The sequence below is a fragment of the Halictus rubicundus genome, chromosome 11 (assembly GCF_050948215.1).
Source record: "Halictus rubicundus isolate RS-2024b chromosome 11, iyHalRubi1_principal, whole genome shotgun sequence".
In the NCBI taxonomy this organism is placed as follows: Eukaryota; Metazoa; Arthropoda; class Insecta; order Hymenoptera; family Halictidae; genus Halictus; species Halictus rubicundus.
Genome location: NC_135159.1, coordinates 11,647,775 through 11,675,336, shown reverse-complemented (window position 1 = coordinate 11,675,336; position 27,562 = coordinate 11,647,775). Strand labels below are relative to the sequence as shown.

Sequence of the window (27,562 nt, the reverse complement as noted above, 5' to 3'; positions counted from 1 at the left end):
AAAAACAATGATTAGTAACGAATAATTTACATTCATTTGAATAAACCATTTACACTTTTCTTGTACATACATGAATTAGTATTAGAGTAAAAAATAAAATTACACGATCCTCCGCTCTTCTCTTCCAACTTTGCGGTATGTATAAGAAAAAACATTCCGATTATATAACGAAACGAATAATTCAACATGTCTTACGTAATTATAAAACGAAAGAGAAAGAAACATCGTAACAATGTACTTTACACATATGTAGAATACTTATTATCCAACTTTTAAACTAGTTACAATATTTGGAATACAATATTCTCAGAACTATAATTTTACATATAAAAAGTCTTCTTAATAGTATGTATTACAACCTTAACTGGGCAAGAATTAGATAATTAGCAACATTTTTAATTTTTTTTATAATGCTTTCTGCTAAAGACTAGACAAAACTGTCTTCAAAGATTTTTCTTTGTTCTTTTATAGTTTTTCTTTTTCCTAGAACTGTATCCAATCATCAAAACCTGAGATTTTTATATTAAATTTCAGTACGTAATACTTTCACTATTTCCGTTCAAAGAAAATCATGAATTATGAAAATTATGTTCCGTATGGTTTTACTTTTTCCCTTTTCAAAGCAAATAAAAAATTTGCCTAGAAATGTTTGCACACGAGTAATGAAACATTCGTTTCTCTGTGCGCGTTGATTTCCGTTTCTTTCTTTTTTTCTTTTACTCGTATATCACTTACAATTGTAATCGATTTCAATCATGATTACCGCTGTCAAGTAAAATTAGAGTTAACACTAATATTGTTTTCCAAACGAAAGGAATGATAATCGTGACTATAATATATTATTGTAACGATTTTTCGATAATTTTACCATTATTAACCGTTAAAAGTTATATGCATTTTTATTTCTCTATCTGCAATGTATATCAATATAAATATTCCATCAATGTAGCTTACGTTGCAATTTTTATTATCAATCTGCGCTTTTTGGCGTAACTTCCTGTTTCATTCTCTATATTCTGAAATGCCATCGTTCAAACGGCATTATTTAATATCATGATGATTCGCGCGATAATTCCCTCAAAACTATTTAAAGATAGTTTTGATAATGGAAACGACCAGCTGCCGACGGGAACTGTCGATAAATTAGTTTCTCTCGAGTAAAACAAGTAGAAAAAATTGCAATATTAAGTACCCAACACGTAATAGAATCTTAACATTTATTTCAAAGTTCATTATTTGACAAAAAACTCCATTTCAACACTAAGCTTTATATATGCTTTATATATGCATTATAAAAAAAAAAGATGGCTAAAAATTTGGATAGACACATTCTGCGTACACATCGAACATTAGATAAACTCAGATCAACGTGACTATGTTTTCAAGGTGTATATTTTCCGACAATTATATACCACTGGTAGCAATATGCAACTGCAGATGAATATTATTCCCGTCTTCCCTTCTGAAACAAAGACCAGTTTAAATGGTCCCATTCTAGGCTATACAAAGAAAATTGTCATTTAATTTACTGGGATACATATACGTATATGTATATACATTCTTTCGCATATACACAGCGAGTCACGAAAAGCTACACACACTTGTTAAATTTCAAATACTTCAAGCCAAGTAACAAACATTTTGTACATTTCATGGGTATTAATTGAAAGGTGATACAAATAAAATGAAAACAGAAAAAATCTGTAAAGAATTAATATTAACGTATTACTGAAATTTTTATGTACTAGTCCTGATATATACAGTACAGTACATATTCATAATTTTGTAAAGTGATTGCTTTGAAATATTTGGATTTTATCAGATGTATGAAGATTTCTGTGACCGACTGTGTAGACGGTATAGTGCGGTTACCGTCGGCAACTTTCTTAAACGATAATGAATGAACATGTAAATTAGTACACGGTAATATTGTATATATAATTTCCTTAAAAAATGAATAAATGAAATGCAAGTAAAAAGGCACTATATCTGGGTGTGGGAAACAATCAGGTATTTAGGCCTCCCTAATTTGTTTGTTTCTTTTTTTTTCTTGTTTTCTATACCATATACTTCCAGTAAATCACAGATCTTTCAGTAAAGAAGTTACGCCGTTGCGATCGAACAACTTCCATTCTATTACACATATAAAGTCTTATTTCGTTTGGTACTAAACATACGTATATCAAGAGGAAAAATTAGTGTAAATTAGAAACAGCCGCTCCTTAAAACAATCTTGGTGGTACTCGACAATACATTTGGAAGCATAAAGTAATATTCTTTGTTTTCTTCTTTTTTTTTTTATCGTACGTCGTTTTGTATAAACTAGGATGGAACCATTATGCTCTAGAAACGATGAAATGCTCTTGTTTTCCTTTCCATTGTTAATAATACTTGACTAGTTGTGGGGAGAAATTATTAATTGGCAAGAGAATGTTGAATTGTTCCACGCATAGCATACCATGCCATGTTTTTTGTTTGTTTGTTTGTTTGTTGTTGTTGTTTTTTTTTTGTTTGTCAATGATGTCGAATACATTTCATCGTTATGTAAAAAGACCGATGTTGCTTTTGTTTTATATTGACTGTCGAGGATGACACTCATCTAACAATCATTTTCATTAAACAGGAGTTTCATGATCAGTCTCTTCAATTCTTCCCAATCTCCATGCATTTGGATCTCCAGCTGCTGCAATGTAACAATGCAAACGATCGTTCACTTATTTCATCCAGCAGGTATCGCGAGATTTTAAATAACAACGTATATCTGCAACACTTGAACTGTGTTTATGTACAAACAATAGCAAAGTCTTTTTTTTTCTCCACGATATGTAGGGTGTTGTTCACGCTATTGCGTTTTTCTTGCAAATAATAAATATTTAAAAAAAAAGGATAAAACAGGAAAAAGTAACTATTTTTGCAAGCAACGTGATGTCGTACGTAATTTTTTTGTGTTTGCACTACGTTTTTAGAAATGAAGGTAATCTTCAATTTTTTCCAGTCTCACTTTTCTCTAATATTTGCTATTCGCAAGAAAACGCTGGATAGCAATAACGTGAACACCCTGTATACATTTCTCAAATGTAATACACTTAAAGCGACTCTAACGAGCAAAAGAAAAACCAATATTAAATCTTTAAAAAAACAGCAATTAGGAAAGAGAGCGGATAAACGAAAATATACACGAGTATAGTATACGTTGCTGTTGTATTTCGATTTACAGAGTTTAGCGAGTTTATAAAGTATTTCGATCGAGTTGCAAAACCTGAGAAGTTGATTGTGAACAAAATATAAAAGAAAACGACATAAGCACAAGGACAACTCACCTGAATACAATAACCAGAAGAAAATAACAAATGAAGTTACCCGACGATATTTTGTATAACATATGGGGATATCCATTGTAGAAACATAATACATATACATCACGTACAAATTTGTGCTAGGGTAATTGCACAGCCTGTGTCACAGGGATATTACAAGGAAGTCTGAACATTATTGTGTTGCACAGGATCTAAGGGAGGTGTACGTAGGTGATTGATATGATGCAAAGTGTTGTTCAGCACTTCCTGAGTCGTGTACAGCAGCGGCATTCTCTCTTCTATCCAAAGCAAAATCAAAATTGATGCACAATTATAAAGAGTGTAGTAACAAATATATAAATATATGTTATCAGTGTCGTCATTACTAAGTCGCAAACGCATGCAGAATTTGCCGTGCAACCAACAATTCTCAACTATACTTTTTAAATTACAATTGTACTGCACTTGTAATCAAATTATTATAAATCAGATTTTACAGATTCACTTTAATTTTTATATATTTTTATATATATCTTGAGAGACGAATTCTGTTGAACATTTAATAAATTTTATTAATTATTATAAGTTAATAATCTCTAAATAAATAAAATATAAATTAATGATTTATACACAGATATTGTTTCTTGTTTAGCACATGTACATGAAACAGTTTAATAAAGAATTGAGTCTAGTTTAACCCAGAGTATATATTTTCAAACAAAAACCCAAAAACAGCTTGCTTCTCGTGCAAAGAATCGAGCATGTGCAAATATAGCTGCGCAGAAAAAAGTATAGTACTATTTATATCACTAGAATTGAACTTAAAACATCTTAGAAGTTACAAAAGTTAAAAAAATAGATAATTTATTGCACGTTGTAGCTCTAAAAGTTTTTAGACTTTCTAACCAGTTCATTTTGATTAATTACAGTATTATTAACAAATCTTTATAGCATAGTGTTGTAAAACTTATAAAAATTTCATTATAAAACATCTATTAACGCGCAATAAACTGTTGCAAATAATTATAAAATAATGAACCTTTAAGATTCAGAAAAATAATGCCCATGCATAAATTTAAAGTAGATAATTTAATAGGTAAGAGTCTTCATAAAATTCAAAGTACATTTTATTTAAACGAAACTTTAATTTTCTTGTTGGTGTTTTTTACAAATGGTAAAAGAACTTTGAATTGTTACAACGACTCTTATACGCAATGAGCTTGTGTGCTTAAGAAAGTTTAGAGAACAACTATATATCGGTTGACCTAATTTTCCCACACACAATACCAAAAACTTACCTTCGGCCTCAACCGATGTTCAAAGTTCCTCCACCCTTCTGTACTCATACATCCAAACAACTTTCCGCATAAAACACAAGGAAAATAAGAATACTAGAAATATACGAATGTACTGCAATACAAAAATGACATAAAAAAAAAAGCAAACGAACGTGGAACAAGACTACTGCGAAACAAAATTCCATCATCCATTTTACTATAATCTTGTTCCTATATTTGTTTCGTGTATGTGCTATTGTTTTCTGTAGAAAATTATATGAACGTCTGTGTATAAAAGAAGGAGAGGATATTTGAATACCAGTTATAAGCAGAAGATAAGCTTTTAGTATCATTTCTGTCAGTCAGAGTACTTGTATTTCAAGAAATTAGACTACCTAATAAAAAAAAATCGTATAATTAATAAGTTGAATCATATTAGAATACACATATACGTATAGAAACTTGTTTCATTATTCGAATGTATTGAATGTAAATTCTTTTCATAAAGAATGTCAAAGAATGTAAAAATTCTTTTCATGAACGTATATACTGTCAACCGTTATGTATGACATATGTATACATACTGTGTTACATATATATATATATGTATATAAAATAATACAAGTAACTGAAAAACTGATTAGTATAGTCACACCTTTGGTATGTTCCATTGTACATATATTACAATGTTATTTTGTTATTTGGTCAAATATCAATATCAACTACGAAAACTACCAAGACACGTAGATAATTGTACAAGTAAAAAAAAAATAGAGTAGAAGACTAAGGTACCAGTTTCTATGTAAAATAATGCATTAAGAATTTCGTTTTCATATAGGTGTCGCAACGAAATCGTTTAGACAGAATAATTAGTAACAAATATGTAACACTTCCTCCGCAATCGTACCATTATAAAAATGGTCGATTGGTACTTACCTTGAAGTTGACGACTGATGAGAGCAGTAATACTTTGACTGTCGCCAGTCTTTTTCACAACGAAAAGTTTGGTGTCAGGATCGTTTTCTAAGGCTCCGATACCACTCAAACCAATTACTTGGCCATTTTGTTGTTGGTGACTACTAGCAGCCATTGTTTCACTGACCTACAATCGTAATATTTACACGAACGCATACGACTTAAACAGACATAACATCTTGTTGAATAAATCGATAGATTATCCATGTAACTGAAATTCATATACCTGCATCAATTTTTTTACTACATCCCTTCCCAATATATGATCAAACACTGCCTGCAGAAATTGATCACTAATTATGCTTAACTTTAACTTGTCTCTATGCCATAATAATATTCTTGATTCTACCATAGCTGTTATTGATACCTACAGACAAAAGTTCATAAGGTATTTCAACCATGTTTTGCCAATGGATGTACAAATTACAGAACCACACGAACCTGAAAGTAATCGTCCGTGGAGACACCAAACCATTCTGGAGAATCCAGGAACTGATGTGGGAAGACAATGTGTAATGCTCTTCCATTTTGTGATACTACTAATCTGAAAAGATTTGTATAAGTACACTCACACGATTTCAAAATTGAATTATTATAGAAGATGTGTCTTAAATGTCTAGCCAATACAGGTGTGCGAGAACCCGAAAATGGTGGATCGAGAATTCTATTCGGGACCCCGACGGGTTCTCGAAAATTTTCGATATATTCGGGAATCCCAAAATTCTTAGGAATCCCGATATATTCGAGAATTCTAAAATTTTCGTGAACCCATCCAAACCCGACGTTTTCAGGATCCCGCGCACCTCTACTATTCTAGTATCGCTGAAACTATAACGTATCGTACACTTACTTTCCAGAAAGTACCAAAGATAAAGAATCAACTTTTGTCACTTTTTCTTGGGCATAAACTTCTTGATATTTCAACTGTCGTATAACCTTCATACAATTTAATACTTTTTTAAACTGCTGACGTGATACCCTTAATGGCTGGAACACTGCAATATATACCTGTACGAAGAAGAACGAAAATAATATATAAAATTTACACGATACCAGATCGGATAAGTTATTAGTGTAGAAATAGTACTCTTCGTGAATGTTTTGCATATTACTTCTGCCAAAATTATCAATTGTCATTCATATTATAGTAACTGATACGAAAATAAAACGATTTGATTTTGTGTTATTCTTCGGTCATCGAATATTCAGTCTTTTACTAATTAAAAACAATCATCTTAATACAGAAAGCGTATTCTATAAAGAAATCACTCGTGTTACATGTATGAAGATGCAAATGAGGGGTAGTATATATAAAAAATTCCAGCATAATGCAGATGCAATAGCCAAACGTACAAGCAATTTACAATGATAACTATTTCTAATATATCTATCTAGAAGATCTAAGACAATAATATTATACTACCTAAGATACACAATGTTAAACTACAAATAATATTGAAAAATGTGACAATAAAGTATAATCTTCTGCAAGGTACATATATCAAATATTACTTTAAAGATAGATAGACAACTTAATACCTGGAATTACACATTTCTATTTCGTAATGGTATTCATTACATTGACAATCACAGTGCCTATTTCATACATTTTTTAGCCCTTGAAATATTTTTTATATTAACTATCCACGGAGAAAATATATATAAATATATACTGTACAATTACGTATTCGTTAAAATTCTTGTCTACGTCGAAGAATAAATAGTAGTCACTACCTCAAAGGATGCGAATACAAGTAACTATTTTTCTACGGTTTGAATCGAAACAATTTACACGATTATTAGAAAATAAGAAAAATATTTCAGCTCAATGAATAGGTACACATTATGTCCATGTCTATTGCTTCATTGTAGTTCTTGGAAGGACCGTATTATTTACGAGAAAATCGAATGTATTTATATCATCTAATACCGAAAAACACGGTGCGCGTTAACGCCTAAATCAACTGTACAATTAAATACACACAATACAGAAAAGTAAGAACGTTCTGTGATACCAAGTCAGAGAATCTTTCTTTTGTTCTTCTCTCGGCTTACCTCTTCAACTTCCCTTGGAAACTTGATAGGCCTGAGCTTGTAAAGAAGCGTGCATACATGGACGAAGTTGATGGCAACAAACAGAACATTCCAGAGAGCAGCGTCCAGCCAGCAAGCTATTGTCCAGCCCCACAAAGCAAGAAAGGCACAGCCCACGAGTAGAGTGCACCTTAAATAGAGTACACCGTGTATGCCACTTGGTGCGAGGTGTGACAATAGAAAGAAGGCATTTGCTAGTTGAAAGTAGATGTGGTTCACAGAAATTCCTTGATAAGGTTGGCAGGTAAGAACTCCGTACAGAAAAGCTGGAGGCACTATCGGCGAATGTGGAGAACCAGATCCATGACTGACCACTGACAGATCAATAGCTGCAAAATATTTTTATACCCTTTAAGCATCACGCCAGTTTCATGTTTCAACCCTTATCGCTATGACCGTTATTCCCAGTATATGCTCGCTTGCGAGTGTTTCTTACTATTTATGATAAATGACTGAACAGCATTTGGTCTTCTCTTCGTATAAATATAGTTGCTGATCGTAACAATTTCAAAGAATTTCCAAAAACAATATTCAATGGGCAAACACACTAGGAGCGATAAAGGTTAAACGAAAACAACTTCGAACAAAATTTGCATCGATTCGTTTTAATATGCTCAAAACATAATGTATGTCTACATACCCGCTTTGTTATCAGTGGTCACATTCCTACATTCGTCGTTTTCATGATGTGTTGGAATTGGTAGTGATACTTCTGACGTGACAGTATTGTGAGGAACATTAGACGCAGCTGCATTCGTTAAGCTGGCATCGATACCGAAATATGTCCCAGAGAAAAATACAAGAAATAAGATAGAAGCACGCCAGCCTTCTCGGCTTCCTATAGGATCAAAACAGATCCACATCCCAGCATCACCACCAAACTAAATCAATTTCGTCTTACTCTGCAACATCAAAATCGTACGTCTCTCAACTCTGAAAACACAACAGACTGTATTCAACCCATTTGCATCCGTTAGCAGACTAATACACGCGCGACAACTGTTCCTAGTCGCCTAGCACGGAATAATCCTCGCGTTCTACTGTCGATCGAGCATCTTGGACTTTTGGCCTCGGTTCGCAGCCTGTTCAGAGCTGCGATGCAAATGGGTTAACACATCGCAAGGATGAAATGTATTAAATGTCCGCTGCATACTTATTCATAGAAGATATTAAATTGAATGCTATGCACCACTTGCGAATGTCCTATCATCGTTCACATTCTACTCTCAGCTAAAATTAGAGCTCGAAGACAAATACCATCTTGTAGATTTCAAATTAGGGAAGGGTATTTGCATTACCAACAGCTGCGGGAAGACTATAGAAACATCTGCAATACAAATACACACAACATGACACATGCTCTCTTCGTATACTTTGTTCTACACTTTACGCTTCTCTCTTTACTAGACACATTTGAATCTAACATACTTAATAATAACGTTGGTTAACGAAAAGACTCGCCGAAGTATTACATCGTACTTTACATTGAGCATGACAGTTAACCAAAGACGTCGACAAAGAGTATGCGAGTTTCAGCGTCGTTTACGGACACATGAACATTTAAGGTATACAATTTAGCGATAGAAAACAGCCGTTCGGGGATGAATTAGGTTCGAATATCGTTGGTCGGGTGCGTTAAAGCACGTTGCAAAAGTATCGTGTCGAAATCGATAAATAACTTACTCATGGAAAATTTGAAGAGATGTGAGCGTACGCAAGGCATACAGATGAAAAAATCAACGGTGACGTCGGGTGATACGATTGTTGAAATAAACTGAACACCGTACGTACGCGAAACAAACTTGCTTATCTAATGAACGTCAAACTAGCAGAAAGACGTTACTCTAGCAAGGACAAGCACAGGCAACGGTGTGGAGAACTGGGAAGCAGATAGGGGATAAAATAGGCCACGCGGCCCCTAATTTAAGGTTCGTTCGAAAATTGACTAGGCAAAAACTTATAACATGACACGCGAAATATAACAGACCAGATTGCCCTTACGCTGCGACAAATTAACTATAGGTTGGCGGACGTATAAACGCGGCGAATCAAATCCGACCGAACCCCCCACGCGTTTTCTTTGAAATTCAAAGTTTTTGCGAATATGAATGAGCGATCAACCTGCATCTTCATTCATGCGTAACTGTTCGTTATTTATCGACCGAACAATTTATCAGATTTGATTTAATTTGCATTATTGCTCACCGTGTACCATTTTCCCATGAATAACATACATGTTAATTACGCCCGCTCACCTTTTTTTTTTGCGGAATGACAAATTACTTCGAATAACGCGATCTTAATTCGCGGATCATTCCAATAAACAGCGACTTACCTATTCGTTCTAGAATTTTGCGAATTTTCAATTCGAACAGCGTGGAAAATGTACAGACAATTATTATAAATTTCGAAATAGATTTGAGCTGTATATATATATGTATATATATGTGCGTGTGTTCAACGCCGGTTTAAATATACTCGAACAATAGAAACATTTAATTAATCCGAAACCATTACTTCTTTTAGTTTCTTCCTTGTACACATCGGCGGAGAAGAAATGGCAATGGAGAAGGATTTAATTAACGGTATTCTTTAATTGTATATGGGTGGTCACCGACGTGAAAAAAGAAATTTTTCTGTAGCGTATTTAAATAGCATAGGCTTCGGCAGGAGTCAAGTTATATGAAATATATAAATTTTTACAATTTTCTTTTTAGAGTATCAATTAAATTACAAGTGAAACAGAAAACATATTTCAATGTATCAATCTGTACCTCGTGAAGTTAATATATTTCATACAAAGATTCGAATTTACATAGATATATTTTTTTAATTTGAAAGCTATTTATTATCGTAGCTGTAAGGGAATCGCTCATGGATGGTGGAGAACTATCTCGCATGAAGGCTGAAATGCGCACAAAGATCATACAGATATTGGACAATTCGAATAATGGAGGCAAACAAAAGCTACCAAAGCCGACTCAAGATATTGCACTGTTGAACGAGCTTATTCGCGAGTATTTAGACTGGATGGGATACAAATACAGCTCTACCGTTTTCATGTCAGGTATTAAAACATATATTCCATATGTAATATAATGTACAATAATACAAACGATTATTTATAAAATAAGACATCTAAAGAAACGGTATATTTTAGAATGTAACTTGTCGAAGCAGCCCCCGGACAGATTTTTACTTGCCCAGAATTTAGGAGTAGCAGAAAGCGACAATGGCAGGGAGTTGCCATTGCTTTGCGGTATTCTGGATACAATAAAGGCTACAAGAAACGCGTGAGGAGTATGTTCAATTGTTCTCGGACGAAATCAACGAAAATTTCGATCGCTTATATTTAATATTTACACATAAATCTCGAAATAGTTAATTGTGTAATTAATGACAATTCTGGAAACAGAATTAAATGTCCGTCCTCTGTACATTCAGAACATTTTATTCAACAAGAATAAAGATAAATTAAAAGAATCTCGTCTTTTTATTTTACGACGTCTTTTACATATTGACAGTACATTACGAAAGTACAATATAATGCTGAGATATTTGGAGATCTTAAATATAACTGCCTGTTACTTTCTAAAGTATTGTACCGGATCTCTTAGTGATATCGTTATCTACTGAATGCTATAATATACATCACTTACTGTAATGAATTTACTTACATCGTTTTATTCCTTGAAATCGAAATGTAGACAATTACATGTAAAGGCCTTAATAACATTTCAAAAAAAAAAGAAAAAAATCAAATATAACAAATCAAACGTCATACTTCGTTTACCCACTCGTTATTTCATTAAATGTTTCATTCCCAAAAGTGTTATAAACTATTCGCAGCAAGTAATAAATCGGTAATGACTGTTTCAAATGAACTTTGAACACTGTTTTATAGCATTATAAATAGAGAATAAGTTTTACTACTTTGTTTCGCAACGGACAACCATCGTGTTTTCGGTGCACAGAGAATTCTAAATAATCCTGGGTAGGAGAATCCCTTATATTAAAAAGCATCCACAAAGAAAAAGTTCTTGTCAGAATTCGATTTGTTTGTTTTTAAAACCTCTAGAGGACATCTAGCGATATCATTTGTGCTTCGACTTTTTCTTCTTCTTCGACTGTTTATTCCTACTCTTTGATTTCTTCGATTTCTTTTTGTGTTTTTCCTCGTCGCTGCTCGTGTCGGACGAGTCCGAGTACGTGTCCGAGTCCGAGCTGCTGTCCCTTTTCGCAGACTTCTTTTTCTTGTGCTTCTTGTGTTTCTTTTTCTTTTTCTTATGCGACTCGTCCGAGCTGTCTGAATCTGTACTGGACGTGTCCGAGCTGCTGGACGAGTCCTCGCTGCTCGTCGACTTTGATCGTTTCTTAAGAGACTTCAAATCCATCTCTTTCTCAATATCAGCCTCGTCAAGCTTCAGCTTCTTGGTGGGCAACATCATCTTGCCGTCATCACCGTCAGACTCTGAATCCGAAGCGCTATAGTCAGGCTCGAAACTAGCTTCGTCAAGTATACTACGTTTCCGGTCCGAAACGAGTCTGGGATTCTTCCGTTGTTTTTTCACGGTTTCCGGAACCGGCGGCTCGGGATTCTCATAACCTATCTTCGTCTCGCTGGTCTCCGGCTTCTCCTTCATGAGAAGACTATCTTTATGCTTCTTCTTCTCCAAATTCTTCTCCTTATCTTTCTTGTGTTTCTTCTCCTTCCGTTTCTTATGCTCTTTCGACTTACTTCTGCTCCGATGCTCTTTCTTCCGTTTCTTGTCCTCCTTCGACTTTTTCTCCCTTCTCCTGTCTTCCTCATCTTCCTTGCCTTTGAGAAGACCCACCTTGGGCATCTCGTTCCTCTTGAATGTGCAGGTGGGTGTCTTTCCCCTCCTCTCCCTGTCCCTCTCCTTCTCTCTCTCTTTATCCATCCGATCAGTCTTTGAATCGTTTCGATTCGAGCGGAAGTCACCTCTGGAGTCGATTCTCGGGTCTCTCTCGGACCTGATGTCGTGTCGCTCGTTACGGAAGTCGTTCCTGTCTTTTGAACGGTCCCCTCTGTCTTTGTTGTCCCGTTTTCTATCATCCAGGAACACCTTGCGCTCGTTACCCGGCAACGTCAACGACGAATCGACGCGTCTGTCCAGAAGTGGCGACATCCTCTTGTCTCTGCTCCTGGGAGATCGACTTCTCGACTGCGTCTCGCTGCTCTTCGTCTCCCGTCTCTCCAAGAAGCTTTTGATAGGGCTGATCTTCCTCTCCTTGTTCTCCTCCACCTTCTCCCCTAATCTCTCCTTGGCGGAGAGTCTGGTAGGCGAATATGTTTCCGGGACAGGCTTGAACTTGGTCCTGTCCAATTTCGCTTTCTTCACCGGCTCCGTGATCTCGACGTTTCTCTCGTTGCGCCCCACGTTTATGGTCACGTTCACGCTCTTCCTCGGCTCTCTGTTCGCCTCCGGTTCGAGCACTTTCGGCTCCGGGTTCTGGTACAGCACTTTCCTACTTTCGCTGATCTTCTTAATCTCAATCGGTCTAATGGCATTGATGGCTTTCTGGAAAATCGCGTTTTCCGCTCGCTTTAATACCTCCGACGTGACTACTTTAGCGGACTTCGGTTCATCCAGCTGTATTTTTTCTATAGTAGAGTCACATACCTCGTCTGACTTCTCTATGGTGTCATCTCTCTCCCATTTCGACAGCTCGGGCAGGGGAGCCAAGAATTCGTCCTTCTTCGGCGATTTGTCTTCGAGCAAAGTATTCTTATCCTCGGTTTCGTTCTCGGATAGCAGAGAATACTTCTCCGTGATGACAGTGTTTATCTCCGCGTCATCCAACCCGCTGTAAAGACTATCTATAGGTTTAATTTCGGATTTCAATTCTGGGATTGGCTTGAAATTAGGATTGGGAGGATTCGTCCCGAATTCTGTGTGATCGATTCTCTCTGGACTAGCTTCGTTGAATTCTGGCGGCTCCGGGTTCATAGCCAACGACTTATCCTCGAACTCCTCTTTAATCGACTCCTCCATCAGAACTTCCGTAGGAATGCATTCTATTCTGTTCTCAATGTTCTCGTCCTCGCTGATTGGTTTCATCGCGTCAGCTTTGACTGGCGACATAACCTCCGGTCTAGTCTCCGCTATCGAGTCCTCTTGCTCGGATGATTTGATAGGCTCGTCCTTCGCTGCCTCTTTCTGCCCAGCTTTTTTCTCCTTCTTCTTCTTCTTTTTCTTCTCCTTCTCGTCGTCCTTCTTTTTCTTTTTCTCTTTGATCTTCTTCTCCTTTTTCTTCTCCTCGTTCTTCTCCTCGTGATCCTTCTCCTTTTTCTTTATGCGCTCCGGCGACAAGTCTTTCGCATCTGTCCTGGACTTTTGAGAATACGGAGTCGGACTTTTCCTGTTCTTCTTCCTTTCAACCGATCGCCTCTCGTAACGTTCATGCCGGTCCCTGTCCTTCTCAGATTCGTAATCTCGTTCACGTCTGTCTTTCTCGCGACTGCGGTTTTTGTCGTCCTGTCTGTGACGGTCCCTTTCGTCCCTGTAACTGAACATGTTATAGAATAATGTTCATTGGGTACGCGAGAATAATATTCATTCGATACGTAAGAATAATATTCATTGGATACGCAAGAATGATGTTATAGTATAGACTATGGATTTTTATACGAAATAAAAATGGTCACAAGTCAATTGTAAGAAATATCCACAGTCTAAATACGTAAGACAATTTTTTTATTAAATTTCAACGGCTGAACTAACAGACCGATGACAATGAGGTTTTGGGAGCTTATAGTGAAGACATAAGAGTATTCAATAAAAATGATTTCAGTGGAAAAGAAATTCTTTTCCACCGTTTCAGTAATGCGAAAAGTGTCCGAGTTGGTTTTATATTTCTATGTGTAATGCTAAGTATTATTAGAGAAAGAAATACGCACCGCTCTTTATCATAATCTTTTTTCTCAACGTGTCTGTCATCATCACGACGATCACGTGTATGCCTATCGTCCCGTTCCTTTTCCTTTTCTCTCCTGTCACGTTCATCTTTCTCACGTGGCCTGTCGTCATGATCTCTAGGTAATACTTGTCTGTCACGATCCTCCCTATCCCGGTTCGGGACTCTACGATCTCTGTCGTCCCTCTCACGTAAACGATCATCACGTTCACGTCCCCTGTAAAAAGCAATTGTTCACTTTACCTCATGTTAACTCCTTACGGCTACCCCGTACACATTACATTATTAACTCCTCATATGTAACATCTCATATTAACTCCTCGCAGTACTCCGATTAGATCCTATCATGATTAGTAGGAATTTTATTCGCAGTCTTAATTATTAGGATTGTCAAACTTCTGCAGAATTTTACAGTAGCGAAAGAAGAGCTGTTAAAGAAGAGGATTAAGAAATTGCAAGGTTGCGAACAGGTTCAGCATGGAAAGCATTTGATTTACCTGTCCTCCCTCAATCTGTCTCGCTCCTCTGCATCGTGGTCTTTGAGAGAATGCTCTCGATCCTCCTGATCTCTAATTAATCGTCGATCCCGATCATCTCGCGAGGATCTATCGGAATGCTCAACTCCAGGTGGCGAGAGATCATAGTAGCCCTCAGTTCCAGGAGGAGCAACGTCATCGAATCTTTTGTGAGGAGTGTCCCTCAATGGACTGCCAAACCGTTGAGTAGATGGTCCGGGATACCTGTTGACAAAAAATCCATAAAAGAACGTTTATATTAATGTTGATCCACTCTCAAAAAAGTCATTACAGAAGTCTTTCACTATCAAAACGAATATGTTCCAAGTTCCTCAATGTACAAAATACTAGAATTCAAATAAAAATGAAACTTTGTTAGACAATTTGCTTTACTGTGTATACCCTACAAAATTTGCATTGAATTAATTCAAATTTACAATTAATGTAGAACTTTGTTTTTGGAAAAAAAAGAAGAAATATTTATGAAAACATGTTATAATCGATGCATTGTGTATAATTGTACGTGTGTGTATATACTTTCAACGTGGATCAAAGTACAGCTTTTGTTATTAGCCTTTCTCTGATTCTTTTCAACTGAACGTTGTTAGACAAAATTTATACTATTTGTTGTTCTCTTACTAAAATACTGCCATGGAAAATTGAGACCGTCGCGAGAGAAAATTACACTAAAGCTGAAAAGATGAACAGATAAAATTACTTAGTACCAAATGGATTAAATTTACTGACTATTGTATATATGTATATATATATATTTATGTTTATATATATATATCATAAAAACGAAAAACAAATAAACCAACATTTATAACTTCGATTAAATATCCTGAATACAATGGGGAAATGTGTAAATTACGCTGATTGTATTCCCGTTTCAATTATTAGAGGTACGTAGATTTACTCACCGAGAATGTTACTAAAACCATACAAATACTACTAAACAAACAAATACAATGTATAACGTAGTTTCAAAATTTTGATCTCTACCGTTCCGATAGTTTCTTTGGTCTGGAAAGCGTTTACAGTAAACACTTTACACACGTCAAGTACTGAAAAATAGACAAAAGAAAATGTATATTCTTTTTTTATGTTACAAATGTTGATTTGGCCCTGAATTCACCTGATTCAGAAACCATGCAGATCTGTCAATCAGCTGGGTAGCTTCCAGAAACTCCGAGCAGGTCCTTGTTGTATACACTTTTCCTTGCTTCTCTCTTCTTCTCTCTCACTTTTTTTCTCGTTTGTTTTTTTCTCCTTATTATTTGTATATTTCATAACGTAATATCATTATGTACATACAAATAATATCTTATATGCATGCAAATGATAAAATTATTCACCCAACGATATTGTATATATATATGTATATATATAGAAATAAAACGAATTAAAAAAAAAGAAAGTGAACATAGATACTTGTGTTATTTTTCAAAAAATATTTCCTTGTGTCGCGTACACAAAAATTACATTCTTTGTAAGCAGTACAATTACACCACTATAATGGTATTTAAAGAAAACGTAATATTATGAGATACAGTATTAAAAATACTTATGCTGCTACAAATATGTATAAGACTCAGTGTTTACATATATATCAAAGTCGAAGTGTAATCTTGAGCTTATTTAGATAAAACTGATGTTTATCATGAAACGTGTTTCATTATTTGAAAAATATGTTGCAATATGTGTAAATGCATTAGCTTGTGATTCTTTCGATAGAAAATCTAGATAATATCACAGTGAATATGTGAAATACTGGAACATCTCTGAGCTGTGCGAGACAAAATTGTCTATTCGCATACCGCTCTATTGCCACATGTCTTTTTTTTCTGTAAATTCGAACGAGATCGTAATTTTCAATTCTCATACTTGCACCGATACTACTCTATGAATCAGCATCAACAAATTATATGCAATCATCATCAATGTATAGTTTATGTGGCATATAATTCTTCAAACTAACTCCTCGATCATGTAAATAAGGGTTGATAAGTTATCACAGGCAGTACAATGCTTAATTTAATCCTAGATTGTACCAGTTTCCTAAATTACCTTAGTGCAAACCAATACATTCAACGTAGTGTAATTTTAATAACATTGACAGAATTTACATCGAAAAACATACAGCCAGAAAAGATCTTTGAAAATGAATATCATGTCTTTTTCTCTACTATATCTTGAGCCACTTATTTGTCCAAAAATTAATTCAGAATTAAACATTCATATACAATACAAGAAAAATAAATATCATATTAGTCATTAAATCCTTTCGAGCAGATATTTTTCAATTTACACATCAAATCTGAGTTGTTACTAAAACGGTCTATATTACTTTAAGATCAATATCACTAGCCTTGTCAATTGCAATTTCTCCGTTTATCCATGCGAATCTTTTTTGCAATTCTTTGTATGTATGGAACATCAAAGGATTGTTTATGGTGTTGGTACAATAGCACCACATGATAATGTTCAAAGGAATTTCAGCGAAGCAAAATAACGGTCTGCATAAATTATGTAAAATGCTAACGGTCCAGAAAAGTGAAGATATTAATAAAAAATTCATATATCCCTATTTATAATTTATGTATAACAATATTATATCATAATATTATGCTGTTCGAATCTCGATTATCCAAGACTCCACTTCCACCACAATTCTATTCATTTTAGAAAAATATATTTATAATCTTTCAGCTTAATCTTTAATTGATCGTTTAATTATATATACAAATCATTCCTCGTCTGGATAATCAAGATTGCTAGATTAAATTTCATGTAAAAGTGATAAAGTCCTAAGAATTGCTTAAACAAATCAAATACCATTTTCAAGATTTATCCAAATACTTTTTTACGAAATATGTTTTCGTAATGTGCGCAGCGTCTCTAAATAAAAATACAGCAAAAGAATACAACAGAAAATACACATACTATATATGTATAAGATACACACACCCAGTTCACACACCCATGTATTAACTTGCATAAGTATGTATTCCATATCCATAAACAAGTGGAAAGGTAACGTACGGCAATAAAAAATATCAACGATTGTTAACACGATATTCCAGTGAGATCGTTCTGCGGCACGTAAGTAGTTTATATGCCTTCGAGTCATTTAGAAAAAAGATATTTCATAAATTAGGTTGTAGACAAAGTAATGACTGCTTTCTAACTATTTACCTACGCAACAGTCGTTACATCACCTACAAACTAATTCGCTGATTTTTCGGTTAATCATTTGTACTTCAATTGATTAATTACAGTCATCATTATTCACCTATAATAATCTCTTGCATTAGAAATACGTAATAATATATCACTATCATTAAATAATAAAATAATTCATGAAAATCACGAAATTAGATGTTCGCCTTCATCGAAGGCAAGACAAAATGTTTCTTTTTTTTTCTTTCTTACATTTCAATTGTATCATTCCGATATATGATCGGCAATTGATAATCTCACTGCACACTACCATTAACATATCACATCGGCGATGGCACGAAGCTTGCCTTATTCAAATAGTTGTATAAATCTGTTGTATGCTACTTTCCATTCGCAACTTCTGAGATATATATTTAGCACGACGGTGCAGTGCCCACTTCAAGATTGACAACATATACTTCGTATGATATATTATAGTCTTGAAGTTCCATAATTCGTTTGATTGCTTCACAACTAATACGCGTGTACAGTAGGCGCTCGATAAGTAGCCGTTACACACACACTCGCGCACGCATACTACTCTAACGCCTATAATATCACCGAAATATTACAAATGAAAGTTCTGCGGCGTCAAAGGAGCCATAAATGTATAGCAATAATAATTGTTTCGTGGATGAAGGCTCTTCGGAGATTTCAAAATCAATTTCATTCTTTAAATAAAATCGTATGTTTGTTTCGTAAAGTCGAGAACACTTCGACCTTGAAATCTTTGAAGATCTTTTACCCATAAAGAAAGTTATTATTGCCCTTTCATGGGCTCAATGCGAACACCGAACAACTTTCGCGAATAAACGTTGCTTCGTATCGCTAAAAATAATGGAGATGATTACAGTGATCACATTTAGTGTCCCACCCTGTATATGGTCACAGCGAGAAAGCAGAGAGCCCGTCTGGAGCCCCTAGCGCAGTTACTTATTGAGCGCCTATTGTCTGTACACAGCCTGACTAGTACGCACATATAAACTGCCAGTTTATACAACTATTTTCCCTGTTGCGTGCATGTGTATGTGTTTGCATTATTCTCTATAAACAGATATGTATATGTATGCTCATACATATATATACATACATACGTGTGTAGGGAAACGTAAGTTATTTGCGTACACATTTCTCTTCAAACATCATTAAATTAATCGTCTCACTCATATTACATATATGTATATATATCTGATGATTCCGGAACGCGGTATTGGTCTTTTTAACCGGGACATCGGCATAAGGTAACGGTAGACTGTCTGCTTAGCGTGTACATGAATTAAAGTACTATTGAGGCGGAAATACCTGTTGTAGGAATCATAATAGTCTTTCCTGTCCGTAGGTGGAGGTCCCAAAGACATAAGCGGCGGTGGGTGACCTCCAGTGACTAGATGCGGCAACAATGGTGGTATACTATGTTGTGTCGGTTGGTTCCGTATCGGGTATCTCGGTATTGGCCTGTCTCTAGGAGGCAAATCACGCTCCCGATCACGGAACTGATAATCGTGCGCCGGCGAATCATTGTAGTAACTATTATAGCCTTCTCTGGGCTCGCGTGATCTCGGTCGTTCTCTGTCACGATCCCTCTCTCTTTGGAATCTGAAAACATTGGACTCGTTCAGACATTATAACGAGAAAACTTAGTTAGCTTAATTAACTTAGTTAACTTAGTATATATATATATATATATACCTCGGAGGTGATCTGGCTGGTGACCGATATCTAGAAAGTACTTCTCTGTCTCGATCACGATCCCGATCACGGTCACGCTCACGATCACGATCACGGTCACGATCACGCTCTCGATCCCGATGATCTCGATCACGGTCACGATCACGATCACGATCACGTTCGCGATCCCGGTGATCTCGATCACGGTCACGATCACGATCTCGGTCTCGATCCCGATCGCGCTCTCGATCTCTTTCTCTGTCCCTTTCTCTATCTCTGTCTCTGTCTCGTGACAGAGATAATCTAGGCGACTGACTACGGGAATACGATCTAGATCTGCAAAATCATATATAGTTTATACAGTGGTTGAATAGGTTTGACAAATTGATGTTCATTTCATTTGTATCATGGAGATAATATGATTTACCTGCTAATCGAGAAACTTCCGCTTCTTGATCTACGTTTCGGAGTGCGACTTCGTGCTCGCAAAGGCAAAGGTGATCTCGAGGACCTTCTCTTCGAAGGCGGGCTTCTAGATCTGCTTAAACGAGCCGGGAATGGCGATCTGCGGCCAAACGAACGTGATCTAGATCTAGTGTAACTGCGAGATCTTGATCTTGTTCTACTTCGCCTTCTATGTTTGCCAAGCCTCCTGTCCCGTTCATCTTTCTCTCTCAGCATTCGTTCGAAAGCTTCTAGTGGATCGTCAATTATACTAAAAGGTAATATTAAGAATGATATAGATTATTTGTTCACCATCGAGTACATCATTGTGTACCACCATCGAGAAAGTATTTATGAAAATGTATCTAGTGAAACTCTTTCATTTTGCTATGATTAGACTGCGGATTTTATGCGCTTACGATAAGATTTGGATAGCTGCAATTTTAAACGGTGGAAACATTAAAAGAATCGAAGAGTATCGATGCATTACTTTTGTCCTGCTAACAGTATTAAAGGAAGAATTCTTACATGGTTCTAGTACCTTGAAAATGTTTATTTTGCATGAAGATCCGCAGTCTAGTTACGATATTCTTTCGAAAGCCACTAACTTACCCAGGTGGATTGCCATTATGTATATTTCTACTTAAACCTGGTGGTGGGGGTTGTAATCCTCGATAACTAACTGAAAAATGTATGCAACTATTAGAATGTCTGTACACACATTCATTTTAGAATGTACATAATAAATTGTAGTAATTCATTCAAGAAATTTAAATATCTATTAAACAGTTACTCACTATGGTGCATTCCCCTAATTGGCCGTGGTGGTCCATTATAATTTCTAGGTGGCTGCGATGGCCTGTATCCCTGTTGCTGATAAGGAGGCCTTTCGTATCGAGGAGGTCCATAGTGAGATCCCTGTTGATGAGGATACATAGGTATCCGATGACTCATGTACGGATCTGGCAGCAATGGTGCATTATGTGGTGGTACATTGGGTGGAGGTTGATTATAGCTTGGCTGTGGAATACGATCTTCTCCTGGTGGAAACGGTAACAGAGGTGGTTGATTGCCAGAAGTAGGCACATGTAAGTGTGGTTCATCAACCTGTAATATTCATACGTATGTCATTAATAAGTTACATTAACAAGTTCACATTAACTAATGTGAAATATTTTATACATACTGTCGGAGTGCCTGGACGATCTTCGGTTGATCTACGTATGGTACTATCATAATGCATACTAGGAGGATAATGTCCATCGTCTGGTGGTAATCCTTGATAACCTTTTGATGGAGGTGGGTTCATTAAATGTGATAATGGTGCTCCTTGAGAATTGTAATCACTATGTTGAGAATGCCTAGGTGACAAAGATCGTCTTCTGCTCAATGGTCGCAAATTTTCCATTCTACGACCTCGTTCTCCGCTTCTGAATCGTTGAATGTAAAATTAGTAACAAGCAAAAGCTGATGGTGGTCTTGTTCCATTGATTCAATGGTTTTACCTGTCACGATGACCATCTCTGCTGAAACTTCGCCTTCGTTCTCTAGGTTGCCTTTCACCCAAATATTCATTCTCACGATCTTTCTTTTCCCGGCTTGGGGGATCACTTCTTTCTCGATCTCTTTCTGGAGAACTACCAATAGCAGGTATTGGAAGCAACGGTTCTGTTCCTGGAGGTGGTGGTACCTCTGTTTCTTCGTCAGTAGTCAGCTTTGTTACAGAATCACTTTGCAAATCAGACTCTGACGTTGATTCGGGCAGAGCTATTAAATATGAATAATATTTCACATAATTTTTCGAGCTTTTTCAATGTACATTACTGAATTAAAGAATTTTCAATGATTTCTCCCCACAATGTTGTAAAATTTGGTGTTTTGTCTGTATGTTTGAGGTTAAGTGCAGACGATATCCGCTAGTTTGCAAGTATAAACGTAATTTAAACACTACATAACAAAACGAGTTTATGCAAAGAACTTGAACTCATCCAAATGTTTCAAAATAACCACAATATGCACTGCTACATAAAGAGAAAAACATTTAAACCGGATTTATCGTATATGTTCTTTAATGGCGGCGTCTACCCGGCAACTTCAAAAAAAGAAAGTAATTTTATAACAGGAACTCACGTTGCATAGGTAATTCATTCCGATTTTTTTATCAAAACGCTTTCTATCCATTTTCAAAAATATGCGAGTAAATAAAAAATTAATTCATATATTTTCGATTGTTTTTACAATTAGAATACATGAAAAAATGAAGATGAATTCAGCTTTAAATGTAAATGATCACTCATTACTGGCATTATGATTATGAACATATATATTTATAGGTAGTTTATTTTTGCCGAACATTGATCATTTATTTATTGGATTAAAGGAAAGTCATGAATATTGTATATCACTTTTATAATCGTAAATATCCTAGTTTGAAAAATTCCTTAATGAATATCTTAATTCAACATTTGATTCACAATAGAGACATTATACATTCATTAAGAAATTTTTCAGAATTTAAGTTACGAGGAGCAACTTACTTGTTGTTTGTGGTTGTTGCGCAGTACTAGCTGGAAATTGCTGAGGGGCCGAGGACTCGAAATTTGTCACCTGTGGTTCCGCATTTTCTTGAGAAGGCGCATTTGTTGCAACCGGAGCTTGGGCAGGTTTGTTCTGATTCGATGTTTGACTCGCAGTTTGTTCTGTTTTTTGTTGATCTACTTGTCTATTCGTTTGAATAGGCGGCGGTCTATACGTTTGTCGCTTCGCATACCCAGTTTCATTCTTAAAATTCATTACAGCAGTTCGCAAAAATCGGTTGGGTATAAGCGTTTCCGGCGAAACGTCTTTCTCATTGCAATCTGGACATTCGTGTTCTTCGGACTCTAATAAGAATGTACGGATACCTATCGCACGATATACAGAGATGATAGAAACATACACAGTAAATTGCAATCGTTAACACGTCGACCGCCGCGTTGGTCATATATGGGCGACACAATTCTTCGTGTATCTTTCAAAATTAATTTGGTTCATGATACAGTTGCTTGGACAGAACATCAGAACATCAGAATTGATCCCTGTGATAAGCCTTAGCTCTTCGATATTGTGAGATTATCGGGGGGATGATTGTTCGGCAGTCAACGTGTTAATGATAGAAATGAACAAGAAAAAAAAATTACATTCGTCGCAAAATGAATTCCCACAGCATGGTATCATTACTGCATCGGTCAGAAGATCTTTGCAAATGTTGCACAATAGGTCTTCTGGAATTTCAGGCTTTTCTACAGCAGGTTCTGGATCTTGTGAAAATGGTGGCCGCTCCTTTTTACCCTCTTTGTATGCTTGACTATAAAAATATAAAACATTGTAAACGATATTAACAATATCGAAAGGAAAAAGAGTTTCTTAATACTAAGTTTATGGGAGCCCTCAAAATGACGTGATCTAATATTTTTAATTTACGATTATTGAGATTGTGAAGATGAGGAATTATTCAAAAAACTTATTTCTTAGGTATGTATTATAAAAAAAAAATAGCTAAAACTTTGGATTGACAGATTCTCATTATTTTTATAAAGTAATGTAAAATAGTCACTTTTAATGCTCTGTAAACCTAGTGTTAAACTACTGCCACCGACTGGTCCTGTGAACAGATTGTTCCCATTTGCTACAATAGTAGAATTACGTGGACTTCTATTGTATGAACAATATCAAATTATATTAACTGTTTCATGCACAATCTTACTGTTGTTTTATTGGAACTTACTGATCGATGGCTGGGACAGCATACTGGCCTGTAGGAGTCATCATAGCACCAGGAACTCTTGGCCCTTCTACAGGAACCATAAAACTTCTAGGAATGCCTGTGCTTTTCTTAATTTCTATGGGCTCCTGATTTGTTCCTAGTGGACAATTCTTTATCCAATGGCCAGGCTGATGGCATTTATAACAACGATAATTTGCAGGCACATCACCAGTTTGATTAGCTCCACGTATTTTCATATAACTGTAAACAACATTTTTATTATATCTTAATAAATGAATACAAAAAATTTATATTTGAGGAAAATGTGTCCCAGAAAAGATTACAGTAAGAATTCTGTTAGAAAATCACGTACTTTGATGGATCATAATCTTGGGTTGACTGAGTCATCATCGCTCGAATCTTATCCTCTTCAGATCCATCGAGTCGCGTAAGATCCACAGTTCGACCAAGATTCGATTCATCTTTTAAATTGCTAAACGAAGGAGTTTCATTTCTATCCCATGATCGTTTTTGTTGTACCGTTAACGGAACTCTGGCAACAATAAGGCTAGTATTCTTCGCGATCAATGCATTGTCGTCTGTGTAATCTAAAAAATCAATTCAATGTTATATTTCAATTGATAAGAACAAGATTAGACAAGCACAGTATATTTTATTACCTTCTTTTGTCTGGGCATTTGTTATTTGCAAATCAAAATCCGTATTTTTTCCTATACGTTTTTGATGGAAAATAGCTTTCTTTAGGTCTGCTACAGAAATATGTAATCCATCGAAGGACACAGTGTCGTAGTCCAAAGTGGACTTAAATTTATAATGTACTGACATTTTATTTTATTTATATGTCCTGTAAGGTGAAATACAATACTCGTAAGTCATCGAAGTTAATACTGGTGTTAAGTTATTTGACGATAAGAGTTTACAATATCGGAATAATATAATGTTCAATGTTACATAAAATTGATTACACTGAAAATAAACGATAATTAATATAGTTCAACATTATGAAGGTATGGTACATAATATTCTAAAATATTTTACATGTATTTTTACGAAAAGTATGTTAATTGAACCTGCCTTAGATTTTATACAACATACATACACACCACTAAGTGTGTACACATTACTAAATCTTTTGTACACAATAATCTTAAAATATGTTAAACGTTTACGCACAAAATTCTCCAATATTTCGGAAAAAATTCATTGTACATTGAACAACGCACAAAGCAAGCATAGTACGGCTACAGCAAATGCAGAAAAGTAGTCTTCTTTTGTCATAATAGGTTAGTAGAATTAGATATACAATACTGTGAGATGTCCAACATCAACTAATTAAGAATGCGTTAAAACGATGCGAAAGGTCGTAGCAAGATGTTTCGGAATGAATAGAAACGAGAATAGAAGTGAAGTTATTACCTATTAACAAGTACTCACTACGAAATGAGTAAATTCAAATTGTGCAAGCGACAAACGTATTTTCATGGAGAACATACAAACATGATTCCCGACTTCTGACATGTTGCAAGGTGTAATAACTTTTCCGTAATATCCACCGGGAATCTCGAAATCATCGAATATATAACCTGTACACACACGCGTGTGTACTAATTCTGATAAAAGCGAGGCACTATACGAACAAAACACTGGAATCGCAAATCTGAAAAACACCAATTGACTATATAATTCAACCGTGAGTGTAGCAGAGGCGAACAGACATTGGATTCATAGATGGCACAATCAATAGTGCATACACGAATAGACAAAATAGTTGTCCACTTTATTCCAATTTCCCCAAACACACTAACCAAAACCATAGAGTATGTTGGAAATGCAGTTCCTGTTGGAATCTTTTATGTTTGCATTTCTAAATTGGGTATCCTACATATATACAGTATTGCTGTTTTATAAATTCGAATATTCTCATCCCTTTCCCAGGATTGAATTTAAAAACCACAGCAATATTTGAAACTGAATATTGCTGAAAAATTGTCTTTATTGTGTCAAACATACAGCTAAAGGTTTCTAAATATTTAAAACTAATTTTATCACAAATATTAATGGGTTTGATTGATTTCTAATTTACGCAAGTAGTTCTGAAGCTATCTTCATAAAGTGCATACTTACGCACGCATGCGCAATGCAAGCAATTTTGAAAGTTTGCTCTATGTCATCCATATTGTATGATTGATTTACAGCGCCATGATTGTACGTGGTACGTGGCATTATCGGTAATTAATTCGTGATTTTGGCGGGTATTTTTCTTTGAGTCAATATTATTTATATATCTATTTTATGAAAAATAATTATGTATAGATGTCGTAACGCCGATGAAAAATAAATTTAATTATTTTATTTATGTATTACAAAATATATTATTTGTAATGTACAATTGTTTATATCCTAGCATCACAGTCCATTAAATATAAAAAATGAAATATAAATTAGAGTACTTATGAAATGTTAAAACTTAACTTCTGCAACACACGTTCGCACATAACAAACCTCCTGTAAACCCAACTAATAACTCAACTATTGTCCTAATTAAGAATTGTTTTGAATTTTCAATAGCCTGCTTCTTATTCTTTTCAATGTCTCCATATCGGAGAGTGAGATTTCTTTACTTGTCTCAAAAAATGAAATAACGCAGTCCAAGCTTTCTATCGCTTTCGAAGGTGGAATTTCATTTCTTATCTGTTGATCATTCTCTGCGCCCACTGTAAATAAAACAACTAAATGTATTTGTAAAATGTGCAATAAAGCGCATTATTCAAATTTGTAGTATAATTACGTACCAATCTCTTCATTGATGGGATCTTCAATGGCTTCGATGATTTCTTCATCAGTAAGATTCGCTTGACTATCGGCATGGATCCATTCGTCGATCTGATCCAACGTAATGGTCTCATAAAGCGGAATTTTTTTACATATCTGATGGATATATTCGGGACTGAAATGGTCATTACTGTCGTCTACTTCAATTGGCATATTTAACAATGGTTTCCAACAATTCGAAATTGCCTTTTCTGTGATATTATCCCAAGATTCACTGATAAAATCGATGGCGTGTTTAATATTAAATGAAGTTACCGCTGCACTATATTCCATTCCATCGGCTTGGGCATTTATTACATACGTCAACAATTTTGCTTTATAGCTTCGTTTCATTAACTCCAATACACCTTGACTAAGAGGCTGAATAAGCGATGCCACATTGGGTGGAAAAAATGTTGTCCTAACTCCATTGTTAGTTGAAACATTCGTTAATGAATGCGACCTGGTATTATCCAGTAATAAAATTGCCTCTTCCGGCAAATCTCTCGATTTTAAAAACTTGCAAACACCAGGTGTAAACTGCTCTTTGAACCA

The 27,562-nt window shown here is 35.4% G+C and overlaps 3 protein-coding genes across 8 annotated transcripts; 1 reads left to right on the top strand and 2 right to left on the bottom strand.

The window, feature by feature from the left end:
- Window positions 1-11: 11 nt before the first annotated feature.
- On the bottom strand, window positions 12-9,461 carry LOC143358722 (popeye domain-containing protein 3). Of its 3 annotated transcripts, XR_013082992.1 has the most exons (10): window positions 9,326-9,461; window positions 8,796-8,969; window positions 8,283-8,544; window positions 7,604-7,971; window positions 6,399-6,556; window positions 5,990-6,092; window positions 5,775-5,915; window positions 5,510-5,675; window positions 3,321-3,595; window positions 12-2,683 (listed from the first exon to the last, which is right to left on the bottom strand). XR_013082992.1 is itself a non-coding variant. In XM_076796072.1 (9 exons), the coding sequence occupies exons 3-9, from the start codon at window positions 8,503-8,505 to the stop codon at window positions 2,616-2,618; spliced, it is 1,227 nt and encodes a 408-aa protein (XP_076652187.1). In that variant the 5' UTR covers window positions 8,506-8,544; window positions 8,796-8,969; window positions 9,326-9,461; the 3' UTR covers window positions 12-2,615. The 3 variants fall into 3 exon arrangements, 1 of the variants encoding a protein (XP_076652187.1); XR_013082993.1 differs by lacking the exon at window positions 8,796-8,969 and having other exon boundaries at window positions 8,283-8,575; window positions 9,326-9,443; XM_076796072.1 differs by lacking the exon at window positions 3,321-3,595.
- LOC143358725 (centrosomal protein 20) lies at window positions 9,441-10,940 on the top strand. Of its 2 annotated transcripts, XM_076796077.1 has the most exons (4): window positions 9,441-9,570; window positions 10,169-10,227; window positions 10,500-10,709; window positions 10,803-10,940. In XM_076796077.1, exons 2-4 carry the CDS (start codon window positions 10,200-10,202, stop codon window positions 10,937-10,939), a joined length of 375 nt encoding a protein of 124 aa, XP_076652192.1. In that variant the 5' UTR covers window positions 9,441-9,570; window positions 10,169-10,199; the 3' UTR covers window position 10,940. The 2 variants fall into 2 exon arrangements, with proteins under 2 accessions (XP_076652192.1, XP_076652193.1); XM_076796078.1 differs by lacking the exon at window positions 10,169-10,227.
- A 795-nt stretch (window positions 10,941-11,735) lies between these two features.
- LOC143358719 (uncharacterized) lies at window positions 11,736-25,862 on the bottom strand. 3 transcript variants are annotated; one of them, XM_076796069.1, is made up of 17 exons: window positions 25,613-25,862; window positions 24,856-25,040; window positions 24,549-24,783; window positions 24,197-24,436; window positions 23,610-23,776; window positions 22,968-23,333; window positions 21,936-22,197; window positions 21,617-21,860; window positions 21,228-21,537; window positions 21,043-21,112; window positions 20,414-20,701; window positions 20,008-20,322; window positions 19,621-19,914; window positions 15,079-15,321; window positions 14,565-14,798; window positions 13,288-14,173; window positions 11,736-13,185 (listed from the first exon to the last, which is right to left on the bottom strand). In XM_076796069.1, the coding sequence occupies exons 2-17, from the start codon at window positions 25,019-25,021 to the stop codon at window positions 11,737-11,739; spliced, it is 5,769 nt and encodes a 1,922-aa protein (XP_076652184.1). In that variant the 5' UTR covers window positions 25,022-25,040; window positions 25,613-25,862; the 3' UTR covers window position 11,736. The 3 variants fall into 3 exon arrangements, with proteins under 3 accessions (XP_076652184.1, XP_076652182.1, XP_076652183.1); XM_076796067.1 differs by having other exon boundaries at window positions 11,736-14,173; XM_076796068.1 differs by having other exon boundaries at window positions 11,736-14,167; window positions 25,613-25,861.
- Between the last annotated feature and the right edge of the window lie 1,700 nt (window positions 25,863-27,562).